This window comes from Nansenia antarctica, assembly GCF_963989245.1.
Source record: "Nansenia antarctica genome assembly, chromosome: 6".
Taxonomy (NCBI): Eukaryota; Metazoa; Chordata; class Actinopteri; order Argentiniformes; family Microstomatidae; genus Nansenia; species Nansenia antarctica.
Window position 1 is genome coordinate 30,085,850 of NC_137676.1, and position 22,479 is coordinate 30,108,328.

At 41.4% G+C, this 22,479-nt stretch overlaps 1 protein-coding gene across 1 annotated transcript in view; it reads left to right on the top strand.

Annotated features, from left to right (window-relative positions):
• Positions 1-414: 414 nt before the first annotated feature.
• The window catches only part of LOC308160189 (paired box protein Pax-7-like), a gene marked incomplete at both ends in the record, with an annotated part of 95,987 nt that continues 73,922 nt past the window's right edge, over positions 415-22,479 (top strand). The window contains 4 exons of the mRNA XM_080534084.1: positions 415-499; positions 1,760-1,995; positions 2,518-2,647; positions 2,915-3,043. Coding sequence (XP_080390210.1) covers positions 415-499; positions 1,760-1,995; positions 2,518-2,647; positions 2,915-3,043 — 580 coding nt within the window. The remainder of the gene's footprint in view (positions 500-1,759; positions 1,996-2,517; positions 2,648-2,914; positions 3,044-22,479) is intronic.

Consider the following 22,479-nt stretch of genomic DNA (forward strand, 5'->3'; position numbering starts at 1 on the left):
CCTCCTTCCCCGTGCGCCAAAGTTGTCGACTTAAACTACTCCCAACCTCCAAGCAGACTTTGTCATCAAACACTACTAGACCTTTTAGGGAATCACAGTAAAGAGTAGCCTTGGCCCACTTGAGAGAGTCAGGGACACCCTCCCACCTGCACCTTGTTCGCAGCAATCTTATTTTGCTCATACCCCCCACCGAGCGGCCTGCGAAGTATTTATATTTGACCGTTTCGGGGGGGTTAGTATTCAGAGATAGTGTTCAGAGATTATCCGTTTGGATGATTTCCCCCCGTTTTTCCCCGTTTTCTCAGTGGAGTGCAAGTATTTTTTCATCTACAAAACAATTATCAGCATCAAGTCTGGACTTGGTTTAACAGATGAAAAATTGGCCTAGTTGTGCCTGCTATTTTGAACAGTAGAATGTCGTCTTTGCCGGGAACAGTACCTCGAATGATGCGACCAGCGTCCGGCCAGAACTACCCCCGCACCGGCTTCCCCTTGGAAGGTACGTTTAGCATTAAACTACACAAGTCAGTTGTCATGTACTTTTGAAAGTCAAATAATTTGAATTCTATTTAAAGCAACATTTCTGAATAGCTCATAATGGTCTATAGCTCATACACATACTGTAATATTTTATTTTTGAGTTGTAGAATGTTAGACCAAAAATGTGTTTAAAAAGAACGACAAATTCTAATTCGGTTATGCTACTGTTACTGCTCCATAATATTTGCTCTCTCATATATTTAAGTAGGGGCAAAAGGGATTGATGAAAATCAAACTGGGCGCTCAATTATGAGAATGTTTATGAACATATGTAAAAGTGTTAACAGAATTTACAGACTCACGCAAAATGATTTGCATTCATATATTGTCAGTGGGAGCGTCTCCCAAGCAAGGTTCGTGCTTAAGTGGCTGCAATAAAATCCCCGAGAACACGAAGCTTGCAAGCTAGCCAAGATCCAGGATTTGTTGAAGTGTCCTGGTGCAGGAAATGAAAGTAAAATACACAGCAAAACGACGAATCAAAGGATTACATCAATATTTGTACAGCATGACGGCGAATAATGAAGCCGGACGAAGCGACGCTCTTCAGAACCTCTTCAATGCCTGATGGGACACTCAAGTGCTATCTGGCTAATGACAAATCCTGCGACACCTTTTTCAACAAGACTTGTACGAATCCTCTGTAAAATGGCATGCTTTGTTGTTACAATGTCAGTGCAGACTGTTCAGTCAGTTATATCATCTGAAATGTGTCAAATTACTTTGAATTGTTATAACAGCGGATTTATGATATTTAGGCCCATCCATGATGACGTTCAACAATTGTATGGGTAAGCTATGTAATTTATAGATGCTATATGATTAGGCTACATTTTACAATTGTTGAGGTTACATTTATTGTGGTCTCTGTAATTTTAACTATAATATAATGTGTAGGCCAAATAGCCTTGTCTTATAGGTCTTAGCCTTGGCCTTTTAATGATAAATTCAATAGCAATCAAGTAAACAATGATCAACATATCATTGCATTTTTAAGAGTAGGCTATTTCTTCGAAATGATATAGCAACATTGATTCACAATCGCAAATAGTTGTGTAAAAAGTTATTGTGAAAATGAGTTTATGTTATTCTATTATTTGTAGCATATAGCCTATTGTAAAGAAATAATTCTATACGCATTCCTAGAAATGTGTTGTATATTATGGTGTGTAAACGAAATGGTGTCGTTTTCACAGTGGGCTTTCTGTTTTCTGCACAGTGTCAACTCCCCTGGGTCAAGGTCGGGTGAATCAACTCGGCGGAGTGTTCATCAACGGAAGGCCGCTGCCAAATCATATCCGTCACAAGATAGTGGAGATGGCCCACCACGGCGTCCGACCCTGCGTGATCTCTCGACAGCTCCGTGTTTCCCACGGTTGCGTGTCCAAAATTCTTTGTCGGTATCAAGAAACAGGTTCGATTCGTCCCGGGGCAATAGGAGGAAGTAAACCCAGAGTGAGTGAGACAAGTTTGGCCTAAAAAACAAAAACAGTAGCAACAACAATAACGATATATTATAATAATAACAACAACAACGACAACAACAACAACAACAATAATAATAATAATTATTATTATTATTATATATATAATTATTAAAATCGACAAATATTCAATCTGTTCAAAGGCCTGTTTACCACATTGTAATATAACCATTCTGTAAAATATAGGAAATCTACGGTTCTTTTTATGTCCACTTTTCAGTTTCACAAGAGTTTGTTGAAATGTCTTACAAAAAAGTCCTGAAAGTGGGTTAAATAAACAGTTATTGAGTAGGCTAACCATTTTAAAGCTTGCACGGCGATTCTTTAACCTCCACTAAAGTTTTTCACGCTCCATCTCTCATCTTTTTCTTTTCTGCTTTATTTTTCCCCTCTGCTTTACTCATTTTCTCTGCCTCTCATTTTCTTTCTCTCCTTTCTCTCTCTATTGGCTCTCTCCGTTCTACCATTGTCCTGCGTAAATTAAACCCGATAGCAGGTAGCAACGCCTGACGTGGAGAAACGGATTGAGGAATACAAGCGGGAGAACCCGGGCATGTTCAGCTGGGAGATCCGAGACAAGCTGCTGAAGGATGGGGTGTGTGACAGAAGCACGGTTCCTTCAGGTGAGGCCTCATCTGGTAAGCAACCCTTTTTACTACACAAACGATGTTACATCTTTAAACAAACCCCTCTCTCAACGAGTGACAGAATCATACATTGTCATTATTATTAGCCTATTAGAAGTGTTATCGTTATTACTATTGCTTTTGTTGTTGTTATTGTTATTAGGCATAGGCTATTATTCTCATTTTTATTTGTATTCTTATTACTAACTGTAGGCTATATTCAGGCTGCTAAATGATTAACGCAAAAATGTTTTTCCTTTTCAGTGAGTTCGATTAGTCGTGTACTTAGAGGTCGCTTTGGGAAGAAAGATGATGAAGAAGATTGTGATAAAAAGGATGAAGATGGCGAGAAGAAAACCAAACACAGCATCGATGGCATACTCGGCGATAAAGGTAATTCAATTGGGTTATAAATGCTTTTGAAAACATTCTCGCACTAAAGCGTGTGTGTAGGCCCGTGCTCCATGATAGTTGGTATAGCGCAAAAGATAATAGGATTTGGGGCCTATAAGGGCGCAGCTGTTGCCAATTCCTGCTCGTGGAATTGCATGCAATTATTAGCAAATTGACCTAATTGCTCTTTTGCACAAATGTGTGATTTTTTTTCATGCCGTTAAGTTGTTTGCCAATAGGATCTTAACCAGACCTGCTTAATTATTTATATGAGCCTTGACAGTGGGTATTTGAGACTGCATTCATTTGCACAACAGTCTTCTGACTCTGGCTAAACGGTCCCTTGAAACGGCTACTGACAGATGACCGATGTGACAATCAATATCAATTACGACCAGCAGGTTACAACCATTGTTGATCCTGGACATTATGTAGCGTGTGTTTACCTCATAACTGGGTTTTCTGCTCATAAATAACATTTAATAGGCTTCGAATCGGAAGCTCTTGCAGGCTAGTGGTTTATATGTGTTGGATGAATGAGTTTATAAATGTAAACAAATTTATGAAGTGCAATTCATTTAATCATTGAGATTTAGTCAGATGGTTGTTGGTGAAATGTTTAGGCCTAGAAAGAGCCGTATCTTTTTCTTCTTATTTTGACGCTGTGTTGGGATGACTTCGGCGACATTCTTGTCAAAATATATTAGATGCTATCTGACAAAGACAGGCATTTCCAAATAAAACGATCAAACATTTTGCATATGTTGTTTAAACGGTCGCACAAAAAGCTTCTTTCTAAAGAGACAGCCTCTAAACTTGATGATGAACTTCAGTCCTCAAGACTTCCACTCCATTGAAAACAAGGTTTCCGAGGTACAAAGGCAAAACCCTCAGGGCAGCAAAAAGAGGCCGTTTTTTCACACTCAAACCCCCGTAAAGAAAAAAAGAAAAAAACTTTGGACAAAAGGCCAAGAGGGGAACTAAAGGCAAATGAATTATTCAATCCACCCCGCTGGTAGATAGTTTTGTAATATTATAGAATCGTCTGTTGGAACAGATTAAGCAATGGAGGGTGCAAAATGTGTCATTCTTGTTTTGAAATGCCTAGTGCCCGTTTTAGAAGCTATTGTGCGTCCTAACTGATCTCTTCTTTCTGAAGAGGGGTGGGAGCCGAGTGTACGATACTCTAAATATATTTTAAAGAAAATCCATTAATTTATTTTTATTGTTTAAAGTGCATGAGTTCCTGGTATAAAATATAGGCTATTGATGATTTATCCCGAGCATGAACAAGTGCCGGCTCCTTGCCAGTATATGTGTAAACAACTATTACCATAATGATACGACAGCAGATCATTATGGCCTTGTGTATTCTACGTATCGCCAGCGATCATATCCTAACAGAATGCTTCCCAGACAGCAGTTTTAGAGCCGAGGCCACGGTCAACTTGACCCGGATTTCGGGGGCTGGATAGCACTTTGATTATAGCACAGTCCTTGATAGGAAATATTCCTAGATTGTCTTCCAACCACTTTGTGTTTCGTCAGCACGTCGTGTGAAAGCGACTTGAATTACAGATAGAACGCGTTTCAATGAAGCCTATACCCTATGTGTTCAGTAAAACATAGGCCCTATTGTATCCAAATGTGTTTATTTAGAGCACAGCTTTTTGAAAAGGAAATATTCTCTCAAACCCTCCGTCAAATGTCTGCCCACATGTTTGGCTTTTATGGTGACATGTTGAAACCAGGATACTGGTCCCCCCTTTTTTTAATTCTTAAAAAGATTCGTCTCTGTGCTTGTTTCATTCTATCATCCGGGCTGGCATTTAATAATGTTAAGACTTATTACAGCTCGTAATGAAACCGGTGTCTGTTGAATGGGGGTCTGTGTTGGAGAGGAGTGTAATAGCTCGCGGGCATGGTAAGAAATGTATTTATCCCCTATCAGCCCTCACTCTTGGAGTTTCAAACACAAACGTTATGTTGAAGGGTTTTAAAGCAGATTAAATTGAGCCTTTTATTTCTTTTCACTTTCATCTCTAAACGGCTCACTCCGCGGCTAGCCTCAGGCACGAATTCATGAGATTTTAGGTTTCTTTTATAGTTGTCGAGATTGTATTTATATATTTATTTTATTTTTTGTTTTACTTCATTTTATTTTGGGATTGCATTGGCGGCTAAGGCTCTGACATCCTAGAATCTGGAGATGAGAATACCAATCACTTTTAAGTAAATTATACAGTTTATAGACTGCAAGCAAAATTGTCCCATATATTAGAATGCACGGGGGTGGTTTCATCGTGTTTGAAGTCTTGACTTTATGAAAAATAACCGTGGTGTCCATTCAGATTTTAAGTCGACTGCAAATTCTTTGGGAGGAAAAAAAATACTGCAGTCATTTGCGGATTGCGGTTTGAACGCTTCAATGACAGGCTCTTCTTATTGCTAAGTTACATATACATTATAATCAACGTATAAGGCTTGGCCTACAGTCTACAGTTCTACGTGGAATGGAAACACTATTTCTCATTTAATTCGCATATGAATAGGCCTATTATATTATGGCATAAAACAATCTACATTTTTCAAGAAGTCGGTGTGTGACCTATTTCAGGCGTTGCCGGAAAAAAAATATGTATTTTGCCTTACACCTAAGGACTGTAGGCCTATATCAGTCAACTCATAAAGAACAATTGGCTTTGATTAAAACAACACTCAGACGTCGTCGATAGCCTGTGGGACTGAAGAGAGCAATGGACACTTGAACAAACGGACGGATTACCTGTGGTTCTCCATCTAATCAAACAGAGGCCAGGCGGGATTTGTGACTGTTGTGAGTAGGATCAAAGGCAACGATAGAAGACAGTGAGGAGATAGCGATGTCACTCAACCCCAGGCCTCGGACTCTGCCTCGCGCTCTCTCTATTCAATTTCAGATAGGGCAGATGCGCCAATTGCAGAAAACAGGGACTGCGGTAACTTGATATGAATTAAATGACAGCACATACATTACGCCCAGTGAGTTTAATGGTTGGATGTAATGAGTGGATGTAGATGCATATATGAGGTAGACATTGAATACCCCCCCCCCCCAAATACTGCACACACATTATTCCAGAGCATGTATGGTGGTGTTTTCCCAAGATAGTTGTAGAAAAAGCGAAAATTATATTTTTAGGTCCAAAATAAGCTTCGTTGAAAGAAAAAGGGACGTCGGGATGAGTCGAGAGACCACTTCAAACAAATCCATCTGGGATGGCGAGAGAGAGAGATTTACTGAAAGTATGGGGAAGTTATTTAGCTATTAATAACATTCTTTTTCCTCAGGCATCGGCAGTGACTCCATCTGCACTTTCTCGCAGCTATTTGGCTGGGTTGAAATTGAGGGAGACCCAAATGTTGGGTAGAGATAACACAATCATCACAGACTCGGTCCTATGCTGTGCATCAATGTATTAAACTGGGATTAACCTCCCCTTTCCCCCCTCGCTGTCTCACTCCAAATTTCATTGGAATTTACATGGCAAGATTTTTAAGGGACATATAAAAAGAAAAAAAAAGAAAACAACAGGCTGAAAATAATTTAAGCACTGGGGTTGTCCTAATAATAATGGTGATAATAACAATAATAATAACAACAACAATACTTATTATTATAACAATAATAATAACTATAATAATAATGGTAGTATACTAACGATAATGATGAGGCGATTGAGTGGGTATCCGTGAAGAATGCAGAATTATGATATGGCTCCCTCAAATATTTCCGACCAGCAATAATAATTGTACGCCATTTAATTCGGCTGTTTGGGTAAGAAATGACCTATAGTGTCTTAAATGTTTAACCAATGTGCATCGAATATAAGACGGAACTATATTGTGAAATTCCGACGTAATTCGTGGAACAAATCAAATTAACCAAAACAGCAACAAATGACCATAATTTAGAATTGTTAAGCAATATCCAGCGTTTTCATGGAGGCAATAATAAGATACTCATGAATGACATTCTTTATTTATTTATTTAGCCTCCATCAGGTTTGTGAAACTGTCTTGACGTCAAACAATATGTATATGTTCATTGAATGGGGGGGTCATAATTTACACGGTTTACCAAACACCTTGCAATTCCCATGTGCATTCTGTCGAATGTCTTCAAAAGTGTAGTTTTTTAAAAGCAAGGAACCCCACGGCATGGACAGTCATATCATTTATAAATCCCATTTATACGACTTGTACATCAGCATCACAGAAGCTGATGGGATGAACTTCTAAACGGACAGGAAACTTCGCATTGATAAGGGCCTCTACATCTCTACATGCTGTCAATTTATGAAGACATACTGTAAGTCATATTGAGAGAGAACGACCTTAGAGTAAGCCTCTTCATCACATCGAATTAATGCGCAATTATATCCAAAAGCTCGAGTGACCTGCTAACCTGAGGCGGGGACCCTTTGGTTGTCATGGAGGGGATTTCGTGTTGTGTGTTTCAGAATTTTTTTTAAGAGAAGAGGGGAAGGGGGGGGAAAAAAAGTAGGTGAGGAAAAGTAGAAGCGGCTAGAGGAAATTGAGAGGCTTATAGTCTTTGATCCTTGGGTGCTTTTGCTTATCAGAAACATTTGTGGTGACACCACCACAATGGGAGTTCATCATAGACTGCCAGTGCCGCTTTCAAGCCTGCCTGTCTATTAATTAAAGCACTTTTGCCATGTGGGACAGGGACTATACCACCGCGCACTCGGATCTCTGGCGGGCTTTTTTTTAAAGGGACAACTCTCTCTTTTTGAGACTACTTACTTAGGAAAATTCGAAGGTGCACTGTAGACTACATGGGGATTTTTTCTACTAATATATAAAGGCAAGTACATAATCCTTTCCTGCTCAATAACTTTAAAGGAATTAACCCCCCCCCCCGGCCCAAACGCACACCAAATCCTAAGGTGTCGAATATTTCAGCACTGAAGCGTTTTATTGGGTGACATGCTCGTCAAACGAGCTTCTAAATTAACGTGTTTGCGTTATGATATAGCCTACGTTTTCGTTGATCTTGAGTACAATTAATTTGCAATGACAAAAAACAATTGTAGGTTGATGGTTGGGGTCAGAACTGAAGAAAGCATTTAATTAATTTGAAACTGGCACTGGGCCGCCGGGCAGGGGGGCATATAGCCCTGGTAGATCTGAAGGACGAATCGAACAAACGACAAGTGAAAACTCCTGCTGACACCAATAAAAGTATTGGCCTCCGGGCGTGCACGACTCTCCACCACTCCGCCGTTGTACTTGGCTCCATAAAATTAGAAGGCCAAGGAACTCTTGTTGACCCCAAATGAAGATCGTTGATGAAGATGTGGATACTGCCTCTGGTCGTCACTCATCATACTGCTAAAAACGAATGCATAATTCCTGCATTTAATGTATATTTCCAACAAGGTAATTCCAATATAGGCTTATTATAACTGTCAAATACATGAATTAAATGTCTTGCATGACAATGGTGTATGAGGATGTAGGCCTATGCTACATTTGTTTGTCAGGACAATAGCAGCATCCCTGAAATCCAAACTTAAACAATGAAAATCTGTTTAACAGCGTTTTTATAATTGTAATGTGTGTAGGTTATTGAAAACATAACAATTTAGCCTCTGGGTATTTTTACGCTATTTTGAAAGTGTTCATCCATCTTGAAGGGTTATACTAACCTACTTGTTGATATTGCTTTATTCTTCGAACTGCATCAATGGCGTCTTTGAGAAAACAAATAGCCTATATCTACAGAGGAGCTACTACACTGGGAAGGGTTTTTAAAAGGGAGAATAGCAGCCCACTTCTTTGCCATGGAGTGCTCAGTAGCCATTCCTTAATCCCGCTTTCATTTAGCCGACAAATGCCAAGAATCTTGTCTGGCGACCCAATGGGAGACTGATCAGAGGACAAAAGAATAGGATTTCACAAAGAAGAAATGGGCAAAACGAGGTTCAGGGCATTCAGAAGCCTTGGGTAACCATTAAGCTCCGCTTGAAAATGATAGCCACTGGGACAATGGATAACATATTGGTTGCCTTTTGTTTATATGTGATTTTATTGATTTTGAAAACGTGGAATTTGTAACGCTTTTTTGGATGCAACAAAACAAGTATTGTGTTTTGTATTCTTAATGAACAAAACTGAACGTAACCACAAATAAATGTTTTTAAAATCTTATTATTATTATTATTATTATTATTATTATTATTAGTAGTAGTAGTAGGCTAGTAGTATCATTGTTATTGTTATTATTCATATTATTAATAATAATAATATATTACATACACAACATGAAAATGTCACTACATTTAATTACATAATTGAGTGTTTTAGTGAGCTATTACAAATATAGGCTATTAACTGAACTCCTGAATGATGAGGTGGAAGCATTGCACAGGCGATCGGTGAGGTGACATATCTCAGTAAACCTGACCTGTGTGTGATGAAGCAAAAATTGGTCCCAGGAAACAATGTACAATAGAGGCTATCTTTAATCACAAAACTATGTTTTTAAATGTATGGCCAGTTTTAAAGCCCATGTATCAAATGGGCCTTGCAGGACTCTCTAGCGGTGCTGTTAGCCTGCAATACCACCGTGAACCACCGGGGGCGTACGACCACTCTATGATGCTGCTAGAACCAAGGGTCAAGCTCTTAAACAACTCACAGTAAAATGACAATCCAAGAAGACTTCCAACGAAAAACATGCTTTCTGTGCTTGTCCGTGCAACAACAACAGTACACTAACAAACCCTGTGGTTTAAGCAGTCTATAGTCCTTTTCATCAGTGCTAGCCCGCGTTTGTTATCTTATCACATAAGCACTATTTTTAAACGGAATTTCGGTGTCTTTTTAGGAATTACAATGAGGCCCCCTCCTCGCACATATCGCCAAACCAATGACAATACAATATAATATTCCTTCGGTTCCTTACGGTTCCTTATGTGCCTATAGTCGGGGATCCCGGCCATGAATCTTTGAGTGAGTACATGTTAAACTAACAGCAGTAGATTTGGGTTAATCAACGTGACAGACGTTCAGTAGCAGAGTTCCTCTGGGAGGTATAAGACCTTACGGTGATGAAATAGGCCGACAGGATCACAGGAAGTGTTGACCACTCAACTTCCAGCCGTTGTCTTCCTTCCATTGGCCGGTCTGCTGGGTTAACTTTATATTTTGTGCCTGACTGGTTTATTAGACATCTAGTGAGTGGGGTTCTGACAGGGGCTCCTGGGGGTCGGTGCAGCTCCAGTTAAATCCAAGTCATTTCACTCTCCCATGTAATTCATCCGAGAAACCAGTGGAGACGACCTACAGAATAAAAGGTTTCTTAAATGCAGGGGAGGCTGGTGGAGGTAGAAATCTGAGGATGAGCTCTTTGTAATGCATGGAACGAAGAATTATATCAAACATGTGTGTTGTTCCATTCCTCATTCCTTTCAATGCATTACAATGCACCCGTCCTCCCAATGTCTACCTCCACCAGCCTCCCCTGATGTGAACCCCTCTCATCCTCACTTCCAGCCTATAATAACAGCCCCATAACAGGATCACAGTGTCCAGCTTGAAAACCATATCATCATCATAGACTGATCATATACTAATATCATCTACTACTACTACTACTACTACTACTACTACTACTACTACTACTACTACTACTACTACTACTACTACTACTACTACTACTACTACTACTACTACTACTACTACTACTACTACTACTACTACTACTACTACTACTACTACTACTACGAGATCATTTACTTTCTACTACTACTACTACTACTACTACTACTACTACTACTATTATTGTTATTATTATTATTATTATTATTATTATTAATAATAATAATGATAATATTAATAATATCAATATTAATAATAATAATAACAACAACTACAACAACACAACAATAATAATAATAATAATAATAATAATAATAATAATGATACAAATAATAATAATAATACATTATAAATGTATATATAGTGAATCAGATTTGGACAATATGCTATTGGGTAATAATAAGAAAATAAGAAATACATTTGCAAAATGTAATGCACTGTACATGGATGTGGCTGTCATAGACCCCTCTGTATGACCTACAGTGTTACTTGTATGTTAGGCTGTCGGCCCCATCCAAAAACAATTTCAAGTAATGTAATTAAATGAAAGATATTAACCTTAATATAAAAATGATTCACTTGAATCGATTTACATGCCCAATGAATTGTATGCTTTTGGACAAGTGGATACACAGAATTAACATGTATTTATGACACCTTCGTAGTGGCTACGGGGGAAGTTAAACATTTGACAGGCACTAGGAAGTGGTTGTACACGTGTATAGTGGTGTAGTATCTTGAATTACCCCTCACCCTTTAGACGGAACCGTGTTCACAATGCACCAATCCATTCTAATTGGGTATGAAATGACCTTAAATTTACAGAGATTAAGCATTCCATTAAGCCCCTATATTTCCCTCCAAAATAAACGTTCACGCTGCTGAAAGGTATGAAAGTGGATTAATGGCTATTTCTAAGTCATTGCAATAATGTAATTTGTCCCACTTATTTTACAAGCTATCTTGGAATATATGTGAGGATATATTTATCCAAACAAAGACTTCATTAATGTCTCGATAGTGGCTTTTATACCCAAATGTCCTGATACACATCTGCATCTTAGATTATGCGTTATAATCTGCCTGCTATACATATATTTAAGATGCTAACATTTTCTTCTATTGCCTAGTTTCAGAAGAAGGCGGGTTTTAACCAGGGACACAGGGTATGTGGTACATGTGTTATAACATGTTTATAACACTCTCTCTCTGTTAGTGTCAGAGATGAATGCGCTAAAAGTCAATTGTTTGGGGTTTGGCCTAAAATCATCCTGATGTCTGTCTGGCTGCCCACTCTTTCTATTGATAGACAAACACTCACTTAAAAAAGGGGGAAAGAATGAAAAGAAAGTGAAAGGGGGGACCGAGCGTCTGTTATTTTGTGTCTTTGGCCCTGCTGCATCGGCTATTCAGGCCAGTTGATGAACTCCTCCAAAAGTTTATTAAGGGGAAGGAAACAATGCAAACCAAAGGCTTCAGGCGACCAAGCTGACAGTTTATAAACTAGCTGCCATTGTGGCTGCAAGACGGATGCATGAATACCTTTGAATGGGCTCCCTCAAACTGACATGATCCAGCTAGACAACAGGCCGTGTTAAAAAGAAGAAGGGCTTCTCTCTCTCTCTGTGCTTCTCCGCAGTGCTGATTGGTAGCTATTCCCTTGCATTAATGTACATCTGCAGTGGGGGGGTCCACTCCGAGTGGCGGGTGGGGGGGTGGGGTGGGGGGGGGTGGGGGGGTCTGGGGGGCGGTGGGGCGGGTGACTCTGGTTGAGTCAATGCGGCGGTTTTTGCTGGTCTTTTGGTGCGTTTGAAGTAAAGCCTTGTGTTCCGCACGCCCACACTGGGCAGCAGGTGTCACAACACTGAGAGGGGAAATATGCTAATCGCCACTGAGAAAAAGGAGAGCGAGAGAGACATTTACTTATGCTCCCGTGGTCTTTTCACGGTTGAACTGGAGCGTCTCGCGCTCAACTGCAGGTTGAATGTGGTGATAAGTGGCTCTTGGAAGCGCCGGTATTCCAAGAACTTTGTTCTTAGTCCAAGTCGTCGTTCCTGACTGCCAGCGTACTGGATGTGTTGGGTTCTGTAGATGCAGTTGTTGAACATCCAATTTTAGTAACCAAACATCCAATTTAGTAACCAAAGTCTCTTGAGTTGAGCACGATTTCCTACCAGTTCAGATCCACTAGGGAGTGTCTCCAGAATACACTACTGGACCAATAACACCACTAATTGAGTAAACACGGTTGCTCTGGATAAGAAACGTCTGCTAAAGAGTTTCGTCTGACCGTTTGACATCATTAGACCTATGATTGGTTCACTCAAAACAAACCCAGGGCTTGGTCGTTCCCAAAGGCACTGCTCCCCCCAGGGAAGGTGAGACTTCTGGACAGCCTGAGAATCTCTGAAGGCATGGCAGCCACAAGGCCCGGGTCCAGGTCCAGGCCTTGAAGTTGTCAGCATTAACAACACAACCAGTATCCCTGCAAGCGCTGTCGGACCTCGGATGGCCGTGGTGCGAGGCGGGCCGGAGCGAGTGAGACAGATCCAACTGGGGAGGCAGGGGTGGCAGCGGGGGGGATGTGTGAAAGGGGGCAGTAGTAAGGGCTAGATTATAATCCCCAGACAACTATTAGAGAGGACGCAGCCTTCCGAAACAAACATGGAGAAGTCACGTCGATAGCAGAAACCTCCTGGGTCTTGGTTCTTTACTGCTGTCCTCCCGGCAGATTTCTAAATCACTTGTTGTTGATATTGGCAGTCACTAGCTTCTGCTGTTGTTAATACATATTGGCAGTGTTACTGTCCCCTTTGTATACCCATAAAAAACACGTCTGTATAACTGGTTGATGGATTTATTCATGGTGCTTGTGCAGTTTTACATTCCACCCTCCAAGCTATTTTGTCTGTTTGTTTTATTGGAAGATTTTGTCATGGTCATGTGGACAGATGAACAGAAGGGGGAAAAAAACATGGCTGTTTGAGCCAGGAGAGGGTAGTCATAAGGATATGCAAATAGAGGGGAGTGGTTTGAGTGGCAGTTCTATTGGTGGCCAGTTATGAGTAAGTTGCAGTTTGAACAGGAAATAACTAATTATTTTTTGCACCCCGTATGCTCTTAGATCACTAGAGGATGGCCCAATGTGGTTCATATTGTATGTTTTGCTGGTGTACAGTGATCAAAATGAAGAAATTGTTAATGCACAATGTTTGGACTGTGTCGTCTCTTGGACGCTTTTAGTTGACATACTCGGACCCACCTGAGTGAGAAATATCTGTTGTATGGACTGTTTTGAAATTATTCTGAGCCCCATATACTTCTCTTGATTTGTATGTTCCATGTATATGTGCACTTCCGTTTTAGTAATGAACTAGGGATTGATCAGATATGACTGCACACAGGCCTCTCAAATGAAAGGCGTTGATATATTTCATATGCTGTATATATATATACTGTATATATTCTCCATATACAGTAGCTGTCTCTTAAAGCCTTCCTTTTGTTTACGGAGTAGCTCACAAATTTTACGACATAAATTATATTGAAACTAGGAAAACAAACTCCTGTCAGTATTCTAGGATAGATAAAATTGCAACCACAGAGAGGCTATTGCATTTTGCTTGTGGCTCCTTTTTGTAGTAAAGCTTGTAGAAAATTGTACAGATGACGGTTTGGCTGGAGAACCTCAAATGTTACCTAAAATGGCTGACATCGACACATTTCCTGGTGAAGTTTGATTCCTTTGGGTTCACAGGTGTCTGGGACTCACTTATCCTGGCCTTGGGGCCAGGTCATGTCTGTCTCTATGTCCATGAGCACCCAGGCTAACTTACCCTCATCATCACTTTTCTGCCCCTGAAATGTCACAGAGGCAGTAGTACACAGAGATTAGCTTTCCCATAGCTAAAATCAGCCATTGCGCTCAGATTTGATAGAAAATACACTCGTTTTCTTGATTTTTTTCGTGTCCCCCTCTTTAGTGTACCCCTTTTCACTGTGTACTACTGTATACAACACCAGATTTCCCTCCTCAGCATTATCCATGTGTTCGTTAAAAGGCATGATAACAATGCTGGACAATTTCCTTATTGTTTCACAAATGCCACCCATAAAAAAAGAAGCTTTCACAGATGTTTTTTGTGCCTGACAGAGTAATCAAACTGCCATGGTTTGCATTGTCAAATGAGTGCATTTAAAAATAAACAACAATTATTTTGGGCTAATTCTATTACAATGGGGGATAGACATATATAATTAAGTACACAGCCGTATGCCCAGTTTCTAGGCACTGATTAGTACTTAATGCCATGGTCCAATGGTTTAAAAATCACCACCAGTCCACGCTACTTATGGCCATAAAATCTCCCATTTTCTGCTCTTTAGCAGCTTCACCCCGGAATCATTACCCCTGCTTTATTTATTTGTGTTTTTCACACTTTGCACAAAGACAATAAACATGTTCTCAGAGTGTTGCAAATCAGAAATTTGCTCAGATTTTTTCCACCGGCTTGAATGGTGAATGCGGTGGCAGTGTGTGTGAACAGCAGTAGGGCTGGCCAGCTGCGGGAGGGAGGGGGCAGGGAGGGAGGGAGGGAGGGGGTAAGGGAGGCAGGAGGGAGGGGGGGAAGGCTGTTTTCCCCCAGCTTCAAACAGGGGGCTTGTCTTACAGTTTTAACTAAACGGCTTATTTATGCATCCTCTCACTCCTCGGGCTACACCCCCCCCCCCCCCCCCTCACCCCCTCCCAAACATCCCCTCCATATTCCCTCTTCTAAATCTACAACATACAACGTTTAGGATCTCTCTTGTTATATAAAGATTTTTTATTTATTTTTTTACCCAAAAAGAATAGCATTTGATTCTCTCATCAAATCATTACGTGTTGATTTGACGTAGCTTTTCTATATCTTTCACTGGTTGAATTCAAAGACGCTTAGCTATACACATGGATCGCTCTCTCCTTATTTTTAGTCATCGTTTGGCCATCGGTTCACCCAGCGGTTGTCAGATCTGTCTGAGAATGGACAGCCACAAGACTGCCTGCCTTTTTTCATCTTGGTATTAAAAGGCAGCAGTCCCAGTGGGTTGACAAGGCACCAGATCAAGTGCTCAGCTACCCCCCCCCCCCTCTCACATAAACGTATCAGGGTGCATTTCAAAGCACCTTTTAACCATAATCTTTAAAGAGACTCAACAAGCCCAAATCACTTACTTTGTTTGCGGGAGGAAAGAAACCCCTCTTCTATGATTATTAATCTGCTTTTTTCAAAATAAGATTATTCCTTGCTCTTTAAAACTTTTGGCATTTGCTTTTTTAAGCCCCGAGCTGTCCACTAAGGGCTTGCGTTTGTATATCTATAATATGCCGCTTTATTATTATTTCTTTCTCTGTCATAATCTAAGTCAGTGGTTATATTGACAGTCAGCATTTTTTCTTTATAATGTGTTTTCTTATATCAGTAAAAAAAAGTAGTTATCAGTAAAAAAGACACATGCATGCCACATGAGGGGGAAAGAACAGATAAAGACTTTGCGTTTAATAACTATTTGCTATAAGACATAATGCTTTGATACCACATACATCTTTGGCAGGGCTAGATGGAGTTCAGAGCCAGTTCTATACTGAGCTGCATGGTGTCCTTTAGTACAGTATGTGTGAGGTTTAGGCTAAACATTTCCATTTGTTTACCTTTTTAGGGGACTGTATTTTAATTTGTGTATTATATTAATGTATTATATAAATGATTAAATAAGTGTACATGGCTATACTGTATATTTTCTGTGTATAAAGGCATACTGTGCATTTGAAGTATTTGAACATCAATGTTTACATGGCAGTCTATGCCATCCCTGTGCCATGCAGCATGTCTTGGTGTATACAATACCTTCATGTGTTTTTGGATGGGGAGTCAGTTATACGTAGTTATGCCCACTGTGTGGTGGCCAATATTGGAATAATGGTTGGAACAATATGGCACGAATGTGAGCGGCGTAATGCTGTTTTGGGGTGTGTGTATGTTGTGTCCATTCAAAGAAGAATGGAAGCCACAGATCCAGTATGGGGCCCTACTCTCTGCCTCAGTTTAGTTGTGCCTATTTATGCCCAGTTGGATTTGAGGGTCTTTGTTGGTGGATCAAGTTCTTGTGCCAGTTGGCAGACTTCACCAGCTTCCTTTTGTGCTCTTTCATAATTGTATTGCTTTTGCTTTGACCTCAATTAGCGAGGTCCTTATACCAGGAAATAAAAGCGGCAACATAACTGCAGCGGAGGGAGATCTGTTGCATATCGACACCTGCTTTTCAGTCCCAAAAATGCTGGCAGGTAGAAATCAAATTTGTGCTCTTTCCAGTTTCTGTTGACTATGTAAGGCCAGCACTTCCTTTCCTAAGCGGTCAGCCATTGTTCACGGTTTCCACATGAAACGACAGTAAAATGATTCTGCCGGAAATGAGTGAAATTAGGGAGAAAAAAATAAGCTTTTCTGCTCCTGAATGGTTCCACACCTGAGTAGCCACGGTAACAACAAACAGACTGGGAGGACTGATATGTTATTCTGCACATGAGTAATGTTTCTATAGTGAGATAGAATAGTTTCTCATGACACACGAATCCCTGTGACATGGCTTTTAGTACATTCAAGTATTTCCAACGCAGTATTACTAGTAAGCAAATTATGGGTCTCCTCCCTTGTTTTTCCATTTCTGTTTTAGATTTTGGGGTATCCTCAGTTGGTTGTAGCCCCATAGTGAGGCACCGGCCCATATTGAAAGTCTTTACAGATTCAGTTTCAATCACTGAATTCCAGAACACCCCTCCCCCCCTCCACCCCCGCTTCGCCGGACCTTTTTATGGTTTGATATGCAGGCTGCGGTGCTCGGGCACAGAGAGTCAATATGTCAGCGTTTATTGATGCCCCGCGGGGCTCCACAGGGTTGTCATACCCTCCTTTCAGAACCAAGTGGCCCCTGTGGTGCTACCTCTATTGGGCCTGAAAGGGCTGGGAGGCCCCTGAAGTCCCTCTGTTGTTTAAGGTGAGCGCACACTCACACAGACGCAGCGGCCGGAAAAAAGAGGGGTCCAACGGAGCCTTCAGGCACATGACAAGACGCCCTAAAAGACCATCACCCATCACCTCTCCTCCTTACTCTTTCTTTTCATTCTCTCTCTCTCTCTCTCTCTCTCTCTCTCTCTCTCTCTCTCTCTCTCTCTCTCTCCTCAAACTGTTCCAATGCTTCAGAGAGAAGAAAAAAAAATGTTTGTTGTGGAAGTCGGAGATTATAGAGCCTCATTTTCTCCTCTCTCGTTTTTTTCCCCTTTGTCATGTGCTGCCTCCTCTTCCTCTCAATGTTGCGCTTTTATACCAAGGAATGAAAAAACAGAAATGAAGATACATTTCCATGTATGAATGTCGGTAGTGAGGAGGTAGAACGAGATCGTGCCACTCTCCGATTTTTGAGAGTGGCAAAAGGTTGTTGTGTTTCCCAACTGCGAGAAATGTTCTATTTTGTTGTACTGGAAGTAACTTATTTATACTTGCCATGTAGAATTGTCAAACCTCAAAAGCTATTTTGCACTATTGAACAAAATTCAATAGTAATTCTCGGTCAGAAATTCTTCTGTAATGTGTGAGAAGAAAACCCCTCATTTAGTACCTAAACCATACAACGAAACGAGGAAACTTCCATAGCTGCCACCTATACATGTCTTCTTTGTGTTCACTGTGATGAATTTGGTGCAATGGATATTAACTACATTTATCTGTCAAATCAAGTGAGTCCTCTTTGGTAATCCTTCTCCAATCCATCATCTCACCCATTCCTCTCTGGTTCTCAACACACCAGGGACTGAACTTCAAGTCTCCATTAGTCCTGAGGATAGGCAGGTTGGGGGTAAATCTAGCCCTGAGGGGGCAGAGAGATTGTGGAGAAACAGATGCATGTCAGAGATAGCCCATCATAATGAGCTGTTTGTACCATGTCCCCCCACCATTTCCCTTTAAACTGTCAGACAAAGAGAACAGTTGCAACAATGGCAACAATGTAAGACAGTACGTATACATCCAGATGAACCTGCTCGTAAAATGCAGGACAACGTTGCAGTTCTCGGGGAAAAAGCAGCCGTATCGCATGGAGTTTGTTCAGTTCAGCTGAGGCTCGGTCAATGCTTGTATGGAAACGGAAAGCAGGGCTTGATTGTAATTATACTGGAACTAATATGCTTTTCAAAATGACCCATAATGAGTTCATGCTGCTCTCCAGAGCTCGGACGGTCTTTGTCCTTCCGTCCCTCGGTTGAGACACATAGGCCTACTGATGTCTGCAGCCTTCAAAACCCGCAGGCCTTTCAGACGTGTTTACATTACCAGACAACTCCATAAGACAACCACCACTTCTTGGAATAAATATAGCATTACAGTAGCTAATTGGAATAAACACTTTGGGGGCGCATCTCTGATGAAGAGAGATGGGTTGAAACGATGCTCCACCTCCACCTCCCCTCTTCACTGCTAGTGTGTTTTGAGGTGCTGTGTGTTGTGATAGGATCTGCCTTTAAGTTCCTGCTCAACCCTCTCGCTTTTTTGCTCGAGCGATTGATGCGTCATTTGGAGTAAATAACGTACATTATCATTTGGAGTAGATGACGTACATTATCATTTGGAGTAGATGACGTACATTATCCTTGTACATCGCCCCGTCCTTCTCATAAGCAATGTCAATGACTCTGCGTTCTTACGACTCACGGAGAGACAGTCAAGTTGTGTCCCCCTCTAGCAAGAGAGGCTCAAATGTCAACGCTGTCTATCAGTTCAGGTTAGAGTCGTAGTATGTTTATACAGAAGAGTTTTCTGTAGCGTATAGCGGCTCCTACTTAGCTCCAGTTTCTACGAGCGGTATCGCCAATTGAATGATGCTATCACAACAAGAGGATCCCACAGGGAAACACCAGCCCCAGAATATAATTAACACACTTTATTTAATTAGAGTAAAACAAGACAATTTAGCTAATGTTCGCTTTGATTCTGTTTTTAGATTGATTGCCACCCTTTTTTAATTGGGCAATGTGATCATTAATGATTTTTTTTCTTTCTTCTTGCAAACATGCAGCATTTGAGAATGCTCTGGACCCTGGAGGAGTGTACACACACAGAGATACTTAATTAGGCTCTAATTTGGTGATCGTCGAGGCTCCAACATTTTATCACTCTCCCCAGAACTTTCAAATGGAATTACAGCTGTCATTATTTGCTAATCGGAATGTCCCTTATTAATTGAATGAATGGAAGAATGGATATTTGACCTTAGCGTTTTAATGAGATTTGTTTGTGTTTGCATTGCGCGCCTGTGTGCGTGTGTGTGCACATTGGTGTGTGTGTGCGTGCGTGTGTGTGTTAAGTGTGTCGGTTTTAGAACATGATATCCCTATGCCATGTATCTTTACTGGAAAGACAGGACGTCTCCTGTCTAGCCACTGTAACCAAGCGGGTCTTTGATAGCCGTGGCAGCATATGTTTTTTTTATTTATGCCGTGGCACATTCGCCGTTGTCCCCCCCTGCTCCCATTTGCGTGAAAAGAGTATGCCAATCGCGGGGATCTGGCCGAGACAAAGATGGGGTCCAGGTTGAGCCTCTCTATCGGCTCCGGCGTCTGTTTCATTACCATAATCTCCGGCTCCATTATCGGCAGAGAGAGAGAGAGAGGGTGAGAGCGCTGACCCTTCCAGTTCCAGCAGGCTGTCAAACTTTTTTCTATCTCATCCGGCTCCCCTCATTGTTCTGTCACCGAGGGGCTGTGGCGGTGCGCGGAGACGCCGCTGCTGACATGCCATATCGAAGGTAGAGCGGCTCTGCTTAGGTCGTTGCCGTCAGGCACCGCAGACACGAGAGGTGGCAGAACACACACTCGTCTGACAGCCATGCAGCACACAGAGAAACACACACTCAGCCTGCCAGCCCTCTGAAATGTGGATTTCGACGAGTTCTTCTTCTCCGGTTCTGTTGACTTAACCACACAAGAAAATGAAAAAAAAAAAAAGATGTTTGAAAAAGAATGGGGAAAAAAGGAAAGCAAGAAGCAAAGAAGAAAACCCAGAGGTGGTAATAAAGGTGATTCACAAACATAAACATATAGAGCAATCTCTGACGCTGGGCCAAACCCCCCCCCAGATAACCATGTGGGATGACGGAGTGAGAGAAAAGGAGAAAGAGAGAGAGAGAGGGAGGGAGAGAGAGAGAGAGAAAGGTGAAAATTGATGCAAAGCAAAAAGATGGATACCGCGCCATCCCACCCCCTTCGTTCTCAAAATCCTACAGCATGTAGAATAGAACAAATAAATTCCACGCCGTGTCTCGAATGAAAAGGCTGCTGCCACCCCTAGAACTACAGAGGTGCCTTTGGAAAGCGATCGCACCGGCCTCAAGTGTCGTCACGGCAAGTTAACAGCCAAATCGCTTCGCAGCCCCCCCCCCTATATAGATATCTTTTTTTGTTTTACTAAGGTGAAGTAGGCCAGTTTTGGAGCAGAAAAAACTAACAAAAACAAAATCTTTGTGAAGAGAAAATGGCGCAGGAATTGATTTAATTAATGCGGCCTCATGTCCTGCGGCCACATGTAATCCGTTGAGAATGCTCAAGCGTTAGTTTCTTTTAGGGGGAGCGGGGAGAGAGAGAGAGGGGGAAGGGAGGGGGGGAAGGGGGGGGGGGCTAAAAGACATCCACCACAACTCCTCCACTGGCCTGTAATGAGACACTCCACCTAATCCCATAATTCCTTGTTTAATTAAACTACAGAGCCAGCCCCGAGTCTTAAGCCAGTTTGATGGGGCCTTTTCTCTACGTTGTGTTGTTTCTGTGCCTGTCACCAACTTTACGTGTCGTGCCCGTATTTGAACACAGCCACGCAAACAAACAAACAGACAAAAACGCACACAAAAACACACAGATTCTCAAAAATACGGTAGGCCTACTACCTACTTAACACACATATGGCCAATGCCCAGAATCACACGCATCACAAAGTGTGTCCCCAAATGGTAATATACTCTAGCTGTACTCAAAATAATCAAATACTAACTGACGTTATATAACAAACACATAACGGACGTTTTCGATCGGAGGTGTTGATTGGCGTGAGAAAGTGACATTGCAAAGTGATGTCACTTGAAACATACTGTAAGTGACCAATTATAAAGGCTTTCTGCATACCAATGTTAAGTGTTGTTAGGAGACTGTCCTAGCTGGTTAAGGCTGCTGGGAGAGAGGCCACACCTAAGCCTCTCCACTTCCGTCCCAACCCCCCCAGGGCTGTGAGAGAGGGAGACAGGAGCAGACAGGAGACAAACCATTCAAACTGACAACGCTAACCCTCTCTACTCAACTACTGTACTGAAACTGTTCTCATCACACCCGTCACTCTAAAGCTTCACGTGGTACTCACACACACATACACACACACGCACGCGCACACACACACACACACACACACACACACACACACACACACACACACATGCACACATATACACACGCACACACATACACACACACACACACACACACACACACACACACACACACACACACTCGGTCAAGCATGCACACACGCATTCACTGCACACAATTCAAGCACAATGTCTATAGTCATCGAGGCTACCCCCCTCAAAACGCAATTTCCCATTTTTCCCCGATTTTGAGATGAGTTGCTCTTTTGCCTCCTAAACATGTTTTCTTTCATATTAGTGACAATACAACGTCGACAAAAACACATTTG